General features: G+C 43.5%; 1 protein-coding gene across 5 annotated transcripts in view; it reads right to left on the reverse strand.

Moving 5' to 3' along the window:
* Positions 1–20,224, reverse strand: part of FLNB (filamin B) — an 80,373-nt gene that overhangs the window by 35,184 nt on the left and 24,965 nt on the right. For all 5 annotated transcript variants that reach the window (XM_085302318.1, XM_085302320.1, XM_085302316.1 and 2 more), the window contains exons 2-18: positions 16,832–17,080; positions 15,640–15,737; positions 14,561–14,708; positions 12,172–12,290; positions 11,357–11,434; positions 10,426–10,588; positions 8,792–8,989; positions 6,923–7,060; positions 5,481–5,607; positions 4,781–4,917; positions 4,156–4,349; positions 3,623–3,736; positions 3,012–3,155; positions 2,522–2,645; positions 2,119–2,279; positions 1,447–1,537; positions 1,015–1,184 (exon numbers count right to left, since the gene is read on the reverse strand). In XM_085302318.1, the coding sequence (XP_085158444.1) occupies positions 1,015–1,184; positions 1,447–1,537; positions 2,119–2,279; positions 2,522–2,645; positions 3,012–3,155; positions 3,623–3,736; positions 4,156–4,349; positions 4,781–4,917; positions 5,481–5,607; positions 6,923–7,060; positions 8,792–8,989; positions 10,426–10,588; positions 11,357–11,434; positions 12,172–12,290; positions 14,561–14,708; positions 15,640–15,737; positions 16,832–17,080 (2,453 nt within the window). The remainder of the gene's footprint in view (positions 1–1,014; positions 1,185–1,446; positions 1,538–2,118; positions 2,280–2,521; positions 2,646–3,011; positions 3,156–3,622; positions 3,737–4,155; positions 4,350–4,780; positions 4,918–5,480; positions 5,608–6,922; positions 7,061–8,791; positions 8,990–10,425; positions 10,589–11,356; positions 11,435–12,171; positions 12,291–14,560; positions 14,709–15,639; positions 15,738–16,831; positions 17,081–20,224) is intronic.

Consider the following 20,224-nt stretch of genomic DNA (forward strand, 5'->3'; position numbering starts at 1 on the left):
AAGCAAAAGCTTCTCCAAAGAGGCACGCCAGCCACATCCTCAGATCATGAACTAGCTCTGTCCAAAAGTAAGCACTAGCTCTATGGTATATCCAAGAATGCTGTTCCAGTGTTATCAGATATATAAYGCTGAAGTCCTCCATATCAGCCCCCCTTTTTAATAGCTGTACTCAAGGAAGTCAATGGAGATGACAGAGTGGCTCATGCATTTGTTTAACAGAACAAGAACAGCAGAACACTTTGATCTCAACACTTCTGCCTTTTCAGAAATACATTGGATTCAGGCACTCTGGAGTTTAACACCCCTCTACAAATACACCAAACAAAAAACAYTTCCAGTTACTAGCAGTTTCCCTTTATAMCTCTTTATTGGTGTTGCTAGGAAGYATCTGCCTGTGAACTAAAATAAGTTCGACCATTTTTTTCCTACCCAAGGGCAAACCTCAAATACAGACACACACTTTGATGCATTTAATCCGCAGCTGAGCTTTCCTCCTCAGTACTGGTTAGTTTTTCCACTCTAGAGGTATTTCACCATCACTTGAATGGTGTGCTTTTTGTCCATGCTGCAGTTCTCACGGGAGCTCGTTTGACTAATGACAGCTTGCCGAAAGCCAGCACACCACCACTCTGAGCAGGACCGCAGCTGCTGGTGGTCAGTCCAGCTGGTGCAGCAGCTGGCTCTGCTGCAGGTCCTGGGAGGGTTTGCCACCCTTCCCCTCCGACTGATAGGCAGCAAACAGGTATCACCAGTGTGGAATGACAACATGATGTGTACATTACCGCCTAATCATCTTGGAAGTTTTCAGGAAAAATATTACAAACTACCAATAAGTTAATCAGACTGGTTTCCAATCCAAATTGTTCTGCAGGCTTGTGTTAGGGTTCCTGGGGAACAGGACACCCTCGCAAGTTTTAACCACCAGTTCCTCTGCACATAGATACCAGGAAGGGAAGTCAGAGTTACAGCAACAGGGTCATTCCCTCGGCAGTTCTCCAGGAGAATCAGACCTACCTGCTGTACTGGAGTGTATCTAACAGTATGGGAATAGTCATAGTTGTCAATAATGTCCAGATCAGTCACTGCCTCCCCTGGCACAGGGCTGCTGAACTGTACATCCAGGGGCGCTTTTCCAGCTCCCTTAGTGAACACAGTGAAGTGTGTTGGCTTGCCATTTTCCACACCTGGAGAAAAAAAAAACGTTAATTCTAATTTATGCAGAGCTTATGCACGACCTCCCCACCACCACCCCAAAACATTTGGCACCTATAAAGCCTGGTCAAGCTAAATGYCAAGGGAACAGAGCCGTTTTCAGCCCCTGCTATCCTACCCAGCTGAACCCAACAGAGTGCTGCAAAATCCCAGTARCATTCAACAACGCAGCAGCCACCACGAGACAGCTCCTCGCAGTCCAGCACGAGGCATGTATCGCAACCTGCAACTCACCCGTTTTGCTCAGCCCGGGTCCTTCAGCTTTCACTTTGCTGGCATCATGCGAAGGGTCCACTTTAACTCTGAAAGGGCTGGCAGGAATTTCCTGCAACAGWAATACAGTTTTAAACATAACTCTTCACCAGGCCAAACTAGACAGATATTCACTTTAAGATTCTTCCGCTTTAATTTTTAACTGCAGCACCACCCTGARTAGAATTTCACCTTGCTTAAACACTTCACTCTGCCTTACTGAATAGAAACATGCAAAGCCTASGGCAAAGTTAACAGCTAACTATTTCGCAGGGGTCTCTGTGCCACTTTTTAAAGGCATCTTGTTGTCATTCCCATATCCCTTGGAGAGTTACTTAGGTCTTCCATACTACAGAAAGTGGCTTTACTTCGCCTCTAGACCCAGTAGATATGGCATCACTGAGACCACATTCTCATGGCAGCCCAACATATTAAGTGCTTCAGCTGCAGAGTTTCTAGCCAATCTCCCTAATTTTTTGAGCTTTCAAGTACTACAAAAGAGTTCTTTGTGACTAGACAAGGTGCATTTGAGCTGATACAGAAGGAACCATTTTTAAGCAGCCACTGCCAGCTATTCACTAGCAGGTGCTCAGCGACCAAGGAAYTGATAAATTAAGTCTAGAAACACCAGGCGGTAAAATAAAAATTACACACCTCTCCTGCAAAAAGCACTTTAATAGTGTAGCGCCCAGCAGCTGGTGGTGCATACTTCACTGTGAACGTATCATTAGCATTGTGGATGATGTCGAAATCTATGTCTTCTTCCTCATCACTGATGACACGAGCGTCACATTTGATTCCAACACTGACATCACCTAGGAAAAGCAAATGGAATTTTTTTCTGTTGGATGGTAAAGATGTTGCTAGCCAATTAGCTATCACTTTTTAATTTCCAGTAGCTGCTCAAGTTACCATGTTAATAAATATAACAGAGCACATCACAGTTCAAGTTTTTTCCATGAAAAGGRGGTAGACCAGCATCAGCAAATAATATACAATACCCCTCATGCAAGAACTAGGGTTTGGATACTACAGCAATAACCCAGTCTACTCTTACCTTCTCCTGCATCTGTGCAGTCAACAGTGAAGTGTGTCGGCTCRTTGGCTTTCAGGCCTGTTCTCTCCACGCCAGGTCCAACCACTTTCACTTTCTGAGGATGACTACCTTGACCAATTAGGACCTATGTGGATTCACAAGAGTCAGAATTACGCATTTGAGTTGTATGATAAATCACAGCCAAGCTGGAGCATTATTTGGACAGAGGCTACACTTATGTTTTCTGCAAATAACAACCAAGGTAAGAATGAACTGCAACAGCTTTCCTAGGCTTCAGCTATACTGATATGAGACCCTCAACAGGTGAGCTTGTGAAAGCAGAAAGCCCGCTTTTCAAGTGGTTAGATTCTTAAAAAAGGAAAACAAAAAAGCGTCTCACTTCCTTGAAGTTTACAACCATCCCGATTGTAYTGACAACTACTCTGAGCACTAGATATTCTGAATGTCATATTTGCATAGAAGAACTAGTATCATCTGTCTCTGTACTTACCCTAAACGGGCTATTGGGCACACTGGCTCCTCCCCAGACAACAGAAATCGTATGTTTGATTGGTTTAACCGGCACATAGGAACAAGTAAACACTCCATCGGGCCTGCTCTTTATCTGGATATCAATAGGGTTTCCTTCTCCATCCTAAAAYGTAGTAAATACCAGCAGAAGATACAGGTAGTTTTAGAACGTTTGCACAATTGGAACAGCCTACGACTCCTGCAAATCTTCCCCAGTTAAACYGCTCATTTCTAACACCATCCCACAACACAGATCGGGTAGCTTTTAAGAACAGGTTAGCCTGAGATTCACAGGCTTAGAGAGACTTCAGATGTTTCCAAGTGACAAAACCAGGAAATTACAGCTTGCCTTACTGAAGGAACTCCAAGGAAGTAAGTAACACTGTGCACTTCACACTCAAGGGAAAAGTCACCTTGTCTTGAGTTAGGTTGACTACCTGACTACATTAGAGATCAAAGCATAGGACTGCAAGAGAATTGCACATACCCAGAATTAAGTGATGGGTAATTGAGTAGAAATACTTCAGGCAATTTTCTCAGCGGTATTAAAACATTTTTTTGGAGTTTCATATAGCTGCCTTTGGCTTTTACCTGTGCATACATCTTCAGAGGAGCTTTCCCAGCATCCTTGGTTTCAACTGTGAACTCAGCAGGATTGTTCACTATACAGCCAGTCCTCTCTAAACCTGGACCATAAGCCTTCACCTAAAAAAAAAAAAATCCAAGAAAACAAAATTAAAAAAAYACCCCCAAACCAAGAATCTTAGCTTACAATTTGGAACAGAAAGCAAAGCTAAGTGATTCATTTCTAAAGCAAGACCCTCTCCCTTCCCACAAAACTCACGAAGCACAGGATACACAGAGGCTAGCGTGAAAGCTGAGAATTTTGTCTAATTCAGCAGGTTTCTACTACATTAATGGAATAATATAGTAGAATATTAATGGAATAATATAGTAACAACATTGAGGCAATGTTGTTAGAAAAAGCTGAGTAATATTTGGCTGGAGCACCTCAAATTCAGAGTCTTAATTAGAGACAACTTAGGAGTCAAGTGCATTAGAAACATCTCTATCACAGTCATATCAAAGATGTGTTACACTACAAGGGAGTTCTTGTACGCCACCTTATCTGGGTTGAAGTCTCCCGAAGCTGGTCGGATGAAGGCCATGTAAGGGCTGTCTTTTATGTCTTCATCATCACACATGATGTGAACAGCATATTCACCAGGCTCTTTGGGCCAATACTTAACATCGCATGAGCCATCATTTTTGTCATCACACTCAATTTTGGCCTGAGAAGGACCTTCTATTGCAAAGCCTGAAAAACAAACAAGTATTTACCAACTGCACCTTAGGTTTGTGGTGGCTGCTCATCTAACACCACTTTCCTGAACTGCCCTTAAAAAAAAAAAAGAAAAAAGAAAAAAAAAAGAAAAGAAAAAGAAAAGCACCACCACACTCAATGCTCTCTACACCTCTTCTTCAGCAATGCAGRGAATAGTCAATCATTCCCTTCTGGACCCCACCCCCAAAAAGCATGCTCCAGTCTCCAGAACTTGCCTTTGACTTCTGCTCTGCACACTGATGTAATTTGTATTTAAATCAGAATGAGGTACACACATGTTTTGGGGTTTTGCTTGTTTTTTTTGTTTTTTGTTTTTTACTCCAGGAAAGCTAGCCTTTCTCTCGAGTTTGTTGCTAGCACTGCAGCACTTAAAACACTTCATGTAACTTGAGTAAATAACATACCAAGAGAGCCAACCTCTGTGCCAATGGACTCCACCACGAAGTCAGCCGATTTACCCACAATCCCTTCACGAAGCCCAGGCCCCCAGGCTCGTACTTTCTGTGGACCCGCTTCATGCCCCACTTGAACCTCAAACGGGCTACAAGAGAAAAACAAGGCTCGGGGTTAGAAATGAGGACAAATATCGCATCCATATTTTCCCCTAGACATTTTAATGAGGCAATACACTGGATTTCCCAAATTAATAGATGCCACTTTCTGATGGCACAGTGCCCAGCAGACTGCCCTATTTCTAGCAGAAAGGTCATCTAAGCTGTCATGTGCTTTCATCTTTTGCAGCACAGATTCTGAGTGTCAGATATTTGGGTTGCACTGGCTGCTGCAGCCCTCTACACTCACAGAACAGATCYCTCCAAAAATTCACAGTAAAGTCAAAGCTGCATGAGCCAGCGTTATGTTATTAGAGCCGGTAAGTGTCATTATTTTCTCCATTTGACATTTTGGTTTTAGAGAGACCAATGCAAACCACCCTTCAAAGCCCTCCAAATACAAGCCAGCATGGCCCCAGAACMGGTTGCTGATGAACGGTCACAGCAACCATTTGCAGCAGACTTGGTCACCACAGAGGTTTTCCAAGCATCAGCTTTGCCTTAACAGCCTGCCGACCACACAGCCTCTTGAACAAAACTACTTCTAACTCACCTTTTGGGGATGTTGTGTCCACCCCACGTAATTGCGACCACATATTTCCCTGGGGTAGATGGATAATATTCAAATGCATATATGCCATCCATAAAGCCTTTTTGTTTCACAAGCTCCTCCAAGCCCTCTGTTGAAAGATCAGTTCAGCATTAAACTTAAGAGTTTCCATCCAGCCTTCAATTACTCAGGAAAGTTCATGTTTTCTAGCATTTTGTTTTTAAAGCTTGTAAGAATAAATTTCTCCCACCAGGAAAAGAACGGGGGGGGTCTGGCTATAAGGGATGTTAGTTCTAGTTGCCCTCCAGGACAAAGACAGCAAACACTTCCAGAAGAAATACAGCAGAAAAAGTATTTTAAGTTACCAGACTTAATAGGTTCCCTTGTGTTTTATTTTCTTAGTCTGCAGTATGATGTATGTCATATGTTAAAACAAAAAAGCTTAACATTTGTCAGACTTTGCAACCACAAGTATGCAGGGAATGCCTACTTTTCATTTTCTTCAAGATGAAGAACTTGGGGGAGAAAAGCCTATGGCACTAAAATTTACATTGATACGTACATGGCTTTTTCCCCTCGCCGCTAACCACAGCGAGCCACACAGACCAGCGCGCGCGTGGAGGAGGAGGAGGCAGCACAAGGCACCTCTCAACACAACCCGGCGGCGGCGGGGAGCGGCCGCCTCAGAAGCGCAGCGCAGACGCAGCAAGTCCCCGGGGAAGGCSCACGGGACAGCACCGCTCACGCCGCTGGCCAGCCCCACGCGGCCACGGCACGGAGCGGTGGCCCCCGGCGCTCAGGCCGCCTCCGCGCGCGGCGGCCCTGCGGGAGGGACGCATCCCGAGCCTGCAGCAGGGCAAGGCGCCTGGGGCCAGCTCCCAACACGGGCAGGAGCAGAAAGCCTCCGTGTCAGCCTGCGGCTTCCCCAGATCTTCTCCCTCCTCACCACGTATCTGAGCGCCTCGCACAGTCGGCAGCGTCACTCGACCGTGGTGGCATTTCTAGTTTCACGTTATGAGAGCAGGATTTCCGTCCTGCCAGAGACCCCGGAGCGCGACTTGCTCCACTGGATCAGACGAACACGAAACGTGAACCAACCGTGGCAGGCAGTCACACGGATTTTTCTCAGTTTTGGTAATTGCAGTGCTTTAAAATGGAGAGGCCTAAGATTTACCATTAGGATCCAACTAAGTTTTATACCATAGACAACTTAAACAGGGTGTAATCTTACCCAGGCTGGCTGATTAAGATCTACAAACTCAGCACAAAGTACCAGAAATCTCTTCTGAAATTTAATTTTTTTTATGATGATACAAATCTCATCAATCCCATCAAGCCACTATCTTTCTGCTGCTCTTCCTTCTTGCAATCTAGGTTACCCCCCCACACACCCCCACCCTTCTCCAGAAGGCCTCCACAGGACAAATTCATCCAGACACACTTACTTGGCCCTTTTATAGTCACACCGAGATCTCCACTCCCCGCTGCTCTCGTGTCAACCTTGAAGTCTGCTGTTTCCCTAATCCGGACACCTTTGGGTTGCAGGCCTCTGCCGGTGGCACGACAAGCATTTGGGTTGCAGGCTGCAAGTGAATTTCAGACATCAATACAGTCTTTGATGCTCAAAATACATGTARCCTAGCCAGCTTGGAACAACCTTCAGTTAAATGTTGATTCAGAGCAACTACAGCTTAGCTTTCACCACAAGCCTTTATGTTACAGTAGTTAGGAAAATAGATAGAGTCTGTCTAGCCATGATATACATCCCACAGCTTTGGACAGCAGCATTCAGTGCAGCCAGGCACATGAAGCCCCGTAAGAGCAATTTTTAGAATTAAAGCAAACTCTGTAGCCATGACACCTTCATTTTTAATGCCAGCTATCAGTATTAAACTTCTCCRTGGCTATCATTTTACAGATATTTACTGTACTAGACACAGTCTTCTTGATGCCTTTCACTTTCAGCAGCAGGCTGCAGCACTGGGCAGAGTCTTCCTTTGCAAGTAAGCCCTAGCAAAGAATATTATCGTGCTGTCCCTACAGAAGCACAAGACTTGAACAACAGCTGTTAGCCAGGCCAAGTTGCAAATGCATTCCTTTAAGAGATGTCAAGTCAGGACACTCTGTTGCATCCACAGCTACAAAAGCAAAGCCCTTAAGCCCTCAACAAATTGAGGCAGTTTGGCAACACCACATGCTTTGGGCAGAARCAGGGTAGGGGCAGTATGTTACATACTGTTGAGTTTAAGCTAATGCTTGCCACTTATTCTTCAAGGACTTCTCCAGGCCTGCAGAGTTTCTACATAACCAAGCTAACACATTATTATGAATAATGYGTTATTATGAATAATAACGCGTTATGAATAATTTTTGTTACGTGGTCCCAGYTATTAGGTGGTCTTCAACTCCAGAGACCTGAAGAGTTCAAAGAGTCACATTTCCCAGTCATTTAAATCCCAACATGCATTTTCCCCAAACATGCCATGCTTATAGCGGGAGCATAACAGTCTGCCAAGAGGCTCATCAGCTTTTTACTTCTTTCAATAGCCTAAGTTTTACCCTCATCCCTGTGGCAGCCATACCATTAAACATCCTACACTGGACAGTATAAGCAAAGATTGCATGCCATTGCTACCTCTGAAAACTTGAGGGGAGCATACAGCAGCAAGCCTATCTCTGAGCGCAAAAGGTCCAAAGCATCCTTACACAATTGAGTCAGGCAGTTTGTGGTTAAGCAGTTTCACCGATGGGGTCACACACTGTTTCAGTTTGCTTGCAACTTTCTTCCCCAACTCCAACAAAGACAAAACCCTTTTGGCTCAGACAAGCTGCAGGCTAGAAGCTTATAAAGAGCAAACACAACATAGCATCCTGCACACCTCTTACCAACTATGAAGCCATTAGCAGTGAAGTCCAAAATTCCACAAATGGAGGGTAGCTCAGGAGAGATGAGCAGAGATCTAAAAGCGTAGGAGCACGTAAGGACGGAATAGAAAGCAAGTTAGGTATCAGTTAAGGAGGAAAACAGTAAATATAGTCATTTGAGGGACAAAGGTGGAAAACAGCAAGACACTGCATAGCTGCATAAAACACTTAAAAAAAAATATACAAAGGGCAGCCTAACATTCAGAGTTCTGGCAAGAAAGGAAACACTAGCATTGAAAGCCATATTACTGTAAGAGAGCACCGTTTGAACTAGGTGAATATTCAGGTGACCCAATGAATCAGGTCTAAGATGCTGAAAGATATAGAAAATGTCCATGCCAAGATTCATAACAACCATCCACATTTAGATGCRTTTTTAAAAAGCATACCCTCTCCAACAAGAACACTGCAAGGAGTTTTGGGAATTGYCTCCCCAGCAAAAGTCACTCTGACAGTGTGAGGACCAGCTTGAACAGGTTTGTAGAGACAACGGTAGACTTGGTTCCCTTTGTCTTCTACTGCAACTTCAGCAAGGCTTCTTCCTTGAGGATCCTCCACCTCCACAACCACATCACCCACGCCAGCTCCTGAAAAGGGAACAAGAAGCCCTGCTGAACCTTGGGACTCCTCAGAGCAAAATACACTACATTTAGGATCACAGCCAGCTGTCTGYGCTAAGCCAGTAATGCTCTGCTGTCATTGCTAGACACTGCCTGAAGTTTCAGCCTCTACTGAATTCCATTCAACCAGACATTCAAGTGGGATGGGGATGACAGCGCATTGTGGCATCTCCACGAAGTCGTCATGCTCACAGGACTCCGCCACGCTATCCAGAGGGTTTCACAACAGTATGAACATTACTGGATACACATACGGTACAGTCACCCTATTGCTACCCTGTAGACCTACCACACCCTATTCCACAGTTTTACCAGGCCATCCAATTCTCTCAAGTGTTAAAGTGATTTTGAAAAAAAAAAWAATAAAAATAAAAAGCCCAAGAAAACAGTTGCAAGTCAGCAATTTTTCATGGAGTACTGTCCCACATCAAGCCTTGCCCTAATTTTTATTCACAATGTTATTCTAGTCTTGTGTAGTTTGTTTCATGCACAGGAGCTAGRTTAGGAGCTCAGAAGACAAGTATGCCGGTCTGGACAAGGATCCTTATGGACAACACATTCACTTCTCTTCAGACACCTGCTCCTCACACACCTTATTTAACTTATCACACAACACAAACAGTTTTCAGAGGCCAGACATGTCTTTACATGATTCAGACTACTCCCTCTCCCAATGAGAGGCTGAATGTAACATTTCCCCTCACTACAACCACATTCAATTTCATTTCTAAGCACCCTCGGGCAAAAGGCAATTTAAAATATGCTATTCAGCATATTGCAGTATTTAAATACCTCAAGTAACTGCCCTAAGTAGTTTCACATTGTTCTGAACAGATTAGCATTTGTAGCATCTTATTGACTCATTTCTCTAGGCTACAGCATTGGCTCAATAGCAGACAAGAAGCCACATGATGAAGATGCTCTAATGAAGAAGACAGTAGCCTGCTAATAATTACAAGAGAAGTTGAAACTGGTTTGTCATTGAAGCATGCACTCAAAGTACTATTGCAGCAGATCCTTTCAGTAAAGTTAAATATAGCATACATTAAGCATTTACAGTTTATTTAGAGTTCATCCTTCAGAGGTAGGTGTTTCACATCCCTGTTTAAAATGAGTAGAGAGAGAAAACTAGCTGGGAACCTGTCTGGTGCTATCCAGCAAGTTCATGGCAAAGTTCTGGGTAACATTTAGTATCCTTCCGTCAGAATTCAGCTCAATACTTCAAATACTTCACACACAGCTGAAGYCTGCAGAGCAGCCTGACTATTCCTTCACCTCTCAACTTGATGGAGATGCAAGCCCTCATCCACTTTTTAGCTGCAAACAGCATTTGTCTATTCCCTCAAGGTTCTCCTCAAGTTTGAGGAAGCTATAGGACTTCAGCACTCATTTGGTCTACTTACCTGCTGTGTAGAGGTCAAAGTAGGTGGGTTTGTTAGCAATATTTCCTGTTGCTTCCAATCCTGGTCCCTTTGCTGTTACTTTGCTTGCATCTCCCTGGGCTTTGTCAACATTCACTTCAAATGGACTCTTTGAAATGTGCTGTCCAGCAAACAGGACTGAGACCTAGAGCCACACAAAGACAGCATCAGCCCCAGGTCACTGAAGCAGAGGCAGTGCTCAGTTACCACCAGCTGCCTGGCAGATTTCACTGCCATGTAACGAAGCACGGGGTAAAGCACCCGAATGGTTAAGGTGGAAACTTTATGCAGAGGCAAGAGAGACCAGGCATCAGATAATCTGTCCACAAAACGTAACTGCTTGTCACTGTACTCCTGATCACAAGGTCAGCCACACCAGCTAAGACTGTTAAATCTGGCTGTGCCAATAAAAGGTAGATCATTATCCAACACCAGAGGTTGCATTTATCTTGCTCTGCTGTTCAGGCAAGTGCTTATTAATGGGATCAGCCATCATAAACCTGGTTCCACAGGCCCCTGGGGGGAGAGCTGAGTGGGGAACATGCTCTGCAAAACCCCTCAAGTGGACATCATCATCAGCAAGGGAACACAACAACACACAAAACTGGTTTCAGGAGTTGCAGCAAGTGGCTCCAAGCAAAAGAGCCAGCCGTACCACTGCCTGCAAGACCCTGTCTCACCCAAACACCCACACTCTTTCTCCCACCATACATACCTCTCCCCGCCTTGAGAAGGGAACAGTCCAGCAGCCCAGACTGGGAACTAACACCACATCAGGTTACTTTTTCTTCAGGATGACCCTCATGTGGCTATTATGCCATTAGCAAATGCGCAACCCCAAGGGGCTCATTTTAACACCKAGCAAAGCAGCTCACTCAGCAGGAGAATTCTGTTCTTTCAACACAAAACTTACCTTGTGAGGTCCAGTAACCTTTGGCACATACTGAACTGAATAGGTTTTGTTTTTGTCACTGGCTGGCATCACCTTCGCCTAGGAAAGAAAAAACATTCATGTTAGTTGTGCCTATGCACTTCAGTCTAAGGCTTTTCTGGGTAGCATTTGATCCTGAGAACTATTTCCACAATCATACATGTTTCTGTGGGAARAAGCATACTTGCTAACTCTGCATCTTGTATGGAATAAAAAGAACCATTGGTTTTGTATTTAAATGAGATGAACCAAGCCACTATTCAACCAGCCTATTCTTCTTTGATATTAACTGCTATACTAAGGCCAAAGTTGAGGAAATGTTAAGTCCAATGTACAGCTGTATTTTGCTGGAATGTCGTAATATGATCAAGTGGTGCATTTGGATGAAAAGTTTCTATAAACATAAGAACCAGCATTTTAACTCAAAATGATTCATGGTATCTAAATAGTTGGTCTAGCCATTCTTGCAAAATGAATAAGGGTAGACAATGATTCAGTGATGTGTGTTATCTAAAAATGCACATCAGCATGTACTTGGCCAGTCAAGCCAAAGCACTACAACCACTGGACATTTAAGTTGCATTCTTTAGTTCTTTTTTTTTTTTTTTTGCAGCTTTTCCAGGAAGGCAATTGTGAGAAAAAGCTTAATGTTTGCACTTCAGTAGATAGTATATGGCAAATTCTCTTGACATTACTTATCTGCTAAGACTTCACTTGTTAATGAAAGAGGTTACTGTAAAAACTTCAGTGTTCAAACTAGCTTTAAGCTTTCCCCGAGAGATATTCAACATACATACCTCTTCTCTGTTTCCTTCTGGATCCTCTATAAAAACCATTAGGTCTCCCTGCCCAGCACTGATGGTGTCTACTGTGAAGTTAGCAGGCTGCTTCACCATGTTTCCATGAGGCTCAATTCCTGTGAGTTAGATGCAGAGCAGCAAGATCAGCTGTTGCTACAAATCCCAAAAGGTACCTTGGAGACTATACTCAAAGCTGTCCACCCYGTCCTTCCCACATCAGCACCTGGCAGCCACCAGCTTCCCAGGTCCACTGGGTTATACCTGTTCACCATCTACCCAGATCATCAGGCTCATCATAAYGTTCACTTTCATAATATAAGCAAGTTAAAAATTGACTGAATCAACTCGTAGTAGGACCTGTGGTAGAGTCAGGCATCCAGCCTGCGTCTAGCTTTGAGTGAAAGCAAGTTGTCTTGCTTACTGGAGCAATGTATTGAGYGTTGCTCCTAGAGTTGGCTAATGCCATGAAGTTCAGGTTTGCTCACAGCACGTAGGGTACGTGCACTAGTTACTCTTCAAGAACTTGTTTGGTTAGCACAGTTTGCTTCATGCAGCTAAAGCAGCTGTAATGCTGCTGCACCACAAGCAGGGCAACTGGGGAGGCAGGGGAGAAATTCTGGGTGGCCTTTTGGTAAAGTCATTACCTTAGAGCTAAGGGTAAAAACTTGTTTTTAAGCAAGACTGTTCTTAGTTATACTGTCCTATTTTACTCCATTTTCAGTTGTTTCAGAACTTGATCAGTTGTTTAGACTTCTCATTTGAAAGCTGCTCAAACTATTTTGCTAARCTGAACATTGGATAAATGGCACGCAGAGCCATCTTAAGCCATGGAAATCCTGAAACTCTCTGCAACTCCGGTTTAACTTTTAATCAGACTATTTTGTTACTCCTTAGCACAAGGCCTGCTACAGCAYGCACTTACCAGCAGTGTTTCATCACCCCTTTACACTTAGCCCTAGGTCATTACACCTGTCATGGTGGTGTCAGACCAAGTGGGTGGAAGAACTTCCCAAAGTTGCCATTTCTAGACTAGTCCAAACATATATACYCTTCCTTCCAAGGGAATTACACACCAGCTTATTCATAAAACCATGTGCGCTACTTCTCCATAGCACAATTAGTGGAAAATGCAGAGTCTGATAGATCATAAGGGAAGTGGTTGTGAACAACAGAATTCCTGAACTTGTTTATTTTCTGAAAACAATAACTTCAGTGCTATGCAAGGAAGATTATGCTTTTACTAGGAAATCTGAGCATTCTGATAAGGTGTTAACAATTGACATATTCATTCTTTCAAACTAACCCTTAGATTATCATCTAGTTTAAACAGCCACAAATTTGCTCTGTGTGTCTTCAATCCAGTGCACAAGCTAATGCTTGATATATTTAAGTCTCTCTCTCTCCTGAGGGCACAAAGACATGGATCCCTTATCCTCAGAAGGCAGCTTTGGCCAGGATGGCATTAGCAAYAGCACTTTTGAATAGTAAGGCTACRTCTGATCTGGTCTACTAATTCTAAAAATCTTGAAGGACCACACAGCAAGCCCCAAATCTAAAACAAGGTGCAAGAGAGAATAAGCTTCAATGTAATGCATAGGAGATGTCTTGTTAAATATGAAATGCATTAAAAATCAAAAATCCATTACGCATTTAGTTGTACTTGTATTCCAGTCTAGAGTAGAACCACAACTGAAGTTACAGGAAWTATCCATTTAAAATGCAAGCAAAAAAATATGAATACCTACAYAGATCTGCAATTGCATAAGTATTTATGGACACATCATCCCAATTAGCAAACACGGCWTTATTTAATGTTTGAAGGGTTACCAAGCCATCTTTGTGCATGTGCAATCAAAGTATTCTCACCTGCCAATCAATTTAAACAATTGATTTAAAATCAGTGTACCCTGATACGCCTGTCACCACCGCCTGGGGACCTGGACTCASCATCTCTACAGAGTGCCTGCTCAGAGGTATACACAGATGAAAAGGGGGTTTCTTCTTTAAAGGAGTGCTTTATCATCGGARGCATTCACTCCTGTATCAATGACTGTCAGCAGCAATGCTGCTGCTTAGATTTCAAACCAAGGTCGCCTTAGCCCTATCTCCTGCTATTCCTCCCAGCCGTGGGCTGCAAGGCTGGCAGCTTGCAAAACAGGTTCAGAGAGTTTGGAGAATTTACATGTTAGAACTAGGAGTGTCTTTTGGACTACATCCACGTATTTCTGAAACCAGGCACCACACCAAGAGTATACAAGTGAAACTTTGAAGTCTGTTACATTAGGTCTGGAGTTCAACATAAGCAAAAAACCTCACCCAGTTTTCTGAAGAGTTAAATACTCTGTGCAGCTTAAGTTTACTGAGTTARCTTAAGTTTACTCCTTACCTCTGCCATAAGCTCTTGCTTTCTTTGGATTCAGTTTGGGTTTTAAAGGAGCTCCTGGTTTGAGCTTGGCTTTGGGGAACTGCGACAGGTAAGTCATTACAGAGTGTTCATCAACATCAGGGTGGATAATTTCTTCAGGGGTAATAACCTGACAGATAATGCAATAAAGTACACTGTATCAGTGTTTGGTTACTGCGCGTCAACATAGAAACAGAGCTCCAGCACAGATTCTTACATTTCCAAACTCCCACATGCTGATGTCATTTCTTACATTCATTCTCCCTTAGATACAAACAACATCATTTATTATCTCATGGCAAAAAAATCAAGCAGCTCATTACAGTCCCAACGCGGTTTGAGGGATGTGATGCTTTTTGTGTCTTTATTATTAGGGGGTTAGCGACAAACTAAAGACAAGCAAACTAAGCTAAGACAACTACAGCTACACTCCCCTCAAAAACTAACTGAGAATAACTGAAATTGAAAGAATTGAGACCCTGCAATCCTGTCCTGAACTGCAGAGCTTGCAAAGTGAAACTTTAGTTCAGATTCTTTTCCTGGTCCCAAGATACAAGCTGCTCYAACAGTTTTGGATATTTCAGCACTTTTGTCCAACTTTACCAGTATGAAAATAATCTGGTCTGAAAATATATTGTTCTCTATTTAAAAATCATCATTGCAAGAGATTTCCTAACCTAGCAAGTTTTTTTCTTCCAGGAATTCAATGCAGCAAAAAACAAACTCATTCAATGGACTATTAAATAGGGCACCACTAAACATATGTTTTTTTCCCCTCACACCATCTATACGTTGCAACTCTGGCTATTTTCAGTGGAGAAATCTAAATGAAATCTAATAGTTAGCGCTCTGATATGCATCAGCATATTACGTTAAAATCTGCCCTTTCTTAGACAATTTCACTCTAGTAAACCAGTGGCTTTTAGAAGTGTCCAGTTTCACCCGCTCTTCCAAATCTCAATCCAAGTTTGCTTAGAGCACAAGTTGCAAGTACAACAAAGCTACCTTTTATGCTTCCAGCACGCGCCCAGCCTGCGCCTTTGCGGCCCAGGCTCCCTTACCTGCGGCACCCCCAGCCAGTCGTCCGCCTGCTGCATGGCTTCGCGAGCGTTGTCAACAGGCTTGTTCGGGTCCCAGGTCTCCCAGTCAGGGCACAGGCCTGCAAGTATGTTTCAGTGGTTATATGTCACCTGTTAAGAAGCTTCCTTAGCTAAAGGAACCAAGGACAAATTCCACAGCTGCTTGTACTGCGCAGTTACACAGCACACCATTGCAGTCCTTTGCAAAACTGGAGAATTAAGGAAAGATTTAAGCAGCTCACTACAAGATTAGTAAAAAAGCCCCTAATGCTGACTTACCAACTTACCATCCTTTAAGAAAAGCACTGAAATTTTGATGTGTGTCAAAGCAAAATAAGACGAGCGCACACTGCTCGCTGAGAACACTTCTGAGACAACAACTGGCATCTCCAAGGGCTTTTCTCCTAGCACAGACGATCAAAAGCCAATTCTGAAAGACTCCCACCCACCTTGCAAGCCATACCAAGGATAAGACTGTCAGCCACACAAGAGCACAGTTTTAGGTTCAACCTGTGGAAGTCATCTCTCCAAATTCAGTATCAATACCTCTAGTGAGCCTTCATGTTCTCCTGGTTCTTCTTCAGCAGATCCCCAAAAGAACATTTCAGCTGTTTGCCTCAGTGCCCTAAACTGCGTTACATGAGCCCCAGCAGTTGCATTAACAAGGCCATTTCACAGGAAGGTAAGAGAACTGCGCCTCTTTCACACCTCATCACGTTACTTGGCCAAAGCAGCACAGCCTTAACTTGCTGAACACTGAAGTTTCAGGCAGCGTACAGCTGCTGGCTGCGTTGTGCTCCCTGTGCAATCCTATCTCAGGAAGACACCTGAAATCTCCAACTGCACCCTGAATTTGAAAGGTTGTTGGCACTTGCTGTGGGAACAAGTCTTGCTTGTGTTTAGTAGTCAGTATTTGCGCCTTCTCCCCTTGCACCCAATGCAAAGCTTAGACGTGGCAACTCCAACAATGCAATCACGTACTCTGCTTTAAGCCAGTATTTCTCTTGGCCAAGTCATCTACAACATGCTTCTTCCCACAGCTGGCCTCTTTACACTCCAGTTTGAAAACTTCATTCCCATCTCCAGCTAAGCAGTGAAAACCTCATCCTATAAGAACAACAGAGCAACCACAAGGGAGTAAGGAAAACGCTGACTGCCTGAGCAAAGGACTTACCTGGAGCACAGCTGTCCACAAGAGCCCCCAGTGCTTTGCCATCCTGCCAGTTTTGATTGAAGTTTGTGATTGGCAAGTAAGGAATTTTGTTCTGAATCCACCCCAGAAGTCTCTGCTTAGGGGTCTGCTTTTTTGCATCATCATCACCTTCATCCTCCCACACYGGCATGGAAATTGAATAGTGAAGGATAAGGGTCCATATTAGGCCAAGGATCAACTTCARGTTTCCATCAACTATGGCTTTGCTATCTGGAAGACAAGAGACAAAAATCAATTATCCTCCATCCTAAGGGATAGAGGCACTTTTATAAAGAACCTTGCCCAAACTAGTGCTCAAGTAGCCATGGACAAGAGAAGCTAAACAGGTCACTTYAGGCCCTTGTTCAGGGAGAGACTCCACTCTTCGTGCCTTGAATTAGATGAGAGGAAAGAGAAGGCTGAGGACTCTGTGTTCTCCAGCTACAACACAAAAGCTGCCCAATATCAGCACGGATGTTCTCACATAAGTAGATAATCCATCAATTCCAACAAGCCTTTGGCCTAGTCCTATTTTCAGCCAGCAAACCGCACAGTACAACCATTACAGCAGACTATTCTTTCTTTTTGCCACTTTGAACTACAGGGATTTCCAGCTCCACTTCATCTGTGTCAGTATTTGGCAAGTTGCCAAGTTGGTGCTCAGAAATTGTAGACCCCCCCCAGTTCAGGCAGGGTTGTATGTTTTTATACATGCATACATATATATATATATATATATACACACACACACACACATATATATACACACATGTATATATACACTGCCACAGGTTATAGCTTGCAAGGGAACAGCTCTGGCAGGAGAGACAGGCATAACAGGTCTGCAGCATTAAGGTTGGAAGAATCAGCAGTTCAAGATCTCTAATATTTTTCATTTAGATGGTAATTACCACCCAATATTTTTAGTAGCATTTGCATCTTATGAAATAAGCCGAACAGGATGCAATGGATTGCACAAGAACACCATCCCAACAGAGGCTGAATACGCCAGGGCATACTTAAAGCAACATTTAGGAAGCTGCACTCATATGCACAAATGCACCCCTTCTCCCCCCATCGCATCAATAGTTACCATTAAAAATGGTAGCAAAAAATATGCTACATAATAAAATCCAGCAAAGATAGATTTTGAAATTAGAATGAAGTCTGGATATATAAAGACCTAGGTACAAGCAGCAAAGTGGGAAGTGAAAGATAATAAGGAATCCTTTTTGCACCATTACATTTCTGTTTGCACAATCATTTCATTCATGTTACTTAACCACTATAAATTGAGAGTTAAAAAAAGAAAAAGCAAACTCTGCAAAACCAAGTCGCACTCTAGCCTAACAGAAGTTTACCACCACAGTGGCCACACAACAGCTCTACTGTGAGATGTAGGAGACAACTATGGCTGCTGGGCATCAAGACCAGACTGTTAAAAGAAGCTGTCTGCCAGGGCATTCTGGCCCATGAGGTGAGACCTCTATAGTTTTGTGAGCACCTCTGTAATGTTCTGTGGTTTTAGGGGTCACAGGTTAGATGCATGCCCCTTTGAGTTTGCAGTTGCTAACCAGGATATGTTAAACTTCCAATGATTCTACTTTGTTAGAGCTCAAAGAAGGGATGCTCTGTAACAGTACAATATACAGAGTTTGAGTTCTCTCTTCATTCATAGCAGCAAGTTATACCAGAGCATTTCTCCTTTTCTTTCCTCCAATACATTGAAAACGACTACAAAAATCCTGTTTTAGTCTGTAAAAGTTAAGTGATCCACAAGCTCTTCTCTGCTCTCCATCTACCTGAGCAAATGTTGAAGTAAAGTCAACTAAAGCCACCTTCCTGCCACCAGAATATTTATACAGGGATCTTAATGAGTCCTAGCTATCAAAAGAAAAGTATTCAGCACCTTAGTGGTCTGCCCCCCCTCCCCAAATTCAGTGTGTTTACAAGTCCTCTGAGCTTCAYCTCACCATGGCCAGCAGTTGCTGGGCACGCATAAGCTCACTCCTCTTCAGTTACGGAGACCACAGCAGTAACCCAACATCACGCTATCAAAATAAAAAGATGGTTTGACTTCCAAAACAAAGGAAAAGTGATTATAGAGAACAGCGGTCAAGAACAGYTAGCACCAGGGTGTTCACTTTAACCCAATGCTCAGCAGAGTAGTTAATATTTACACGGTTTCACAATAGAACAGCATGTTCTGAGCAGATAATACTGTAACATCAGACCTTGAATGGCATTTTGCCTTTCTGGAGAGCTAACAKCTGGTCTCTAATCAGATGTTATTTTTTAAAAACATCACTTTTGACTGATCTTACAGAATTTAGATAAGTGTCTAACACATAGACACCCAGAGTGCTCATAGCTGATAGATACTCATAGATTGCTCATAGCTGATTTCACATCCAGACTGAGATATACAATAGCTATAAAGTGGTTAAACCCTCGCCAGATTTAATTACAAGTTCCAAGGTAAAAGTCTACACCACCTCAGTAGTGTTGTCTCCTAGCGACAATTAGACACAGAGTCCTTTGTATTATTCCATTTCCTCACCGCTTTCAGCTGAATCCCAAACTATGCAGGGGAAAGAAGACGCTCCAGTACAAAGTATCAAGGAAAGCTGCTTGAAAGGAACTGCAGAGCACAAGGAAGAGCTGTATCTTACAGCTCTTCAGAAGACTGAGGCCCAAAACTCTCCCTACAGCGGGACACCACAGTGTTTGAGCTTCCCATGYGGGAATTAAGGGCTGGAACATGCAAAAAAAAAGAATGTTGGTGCCTGCGGCGGGAGCCCCTTATTGCCTACTCCGGCACTGAGCTGCTGCTCTTTGCTCTGCCCCGTGCCTGCAGTACCTCCATCCGACGGGATCACCACAGAACAGCTCATTCAAAGGGAAGTTTCAGAGTAAACTGCTAGCAATCACATCACCAAGCCAGAAATTCCTCGGAGCTTTAGTTTCAGATTTATACTGACATCGGCATTTTTACTAGAGTGGACACAGCAATGATTTAGTACACCAAAATTAAACTTGTTTCAGAAAGCCATCCCRTACTCTCAGGGACGAAAGCCAGCAAGCCAGAGTCACCTCAAGCACGCTGCTACATGCACGTTACTCAAGATAAAGAATGGCCTATTTCATATTTACAGCACATAAATAATGTCTACATGCAGACATGCCACGGTTGCTGCAGCAACCAGCTCYGTGTTAATTCAGTCGGCCAAAGCCGCTTCCTCCAACGCTTCATCGCCATTTCCGAGGGCACGACTTGGCAGCAGCCTTTGACCACAGGAAAAAGAGCACGCACACAAAAGGCAGCTTCACACGAGGAACAGGAATCTCCCCTCTTATCGGGGCTCTTCGAGAGAG

The sequence above is a fragment of the Rhea americana genome, unplaced genomic scaffold (genome assembly GCF_003343005.1).
Source record: "Rhea americana isolate MKP2758 unplaced genomic scaffold, rheAme1 scaffold_19, whole genome shotgun sequence".
NCBI classification, from domain to species: Eukaryota; Metazoa; Chordata; class Aves; order Rheiformes; family Rheidae; genus Rhea; species Rhea americana.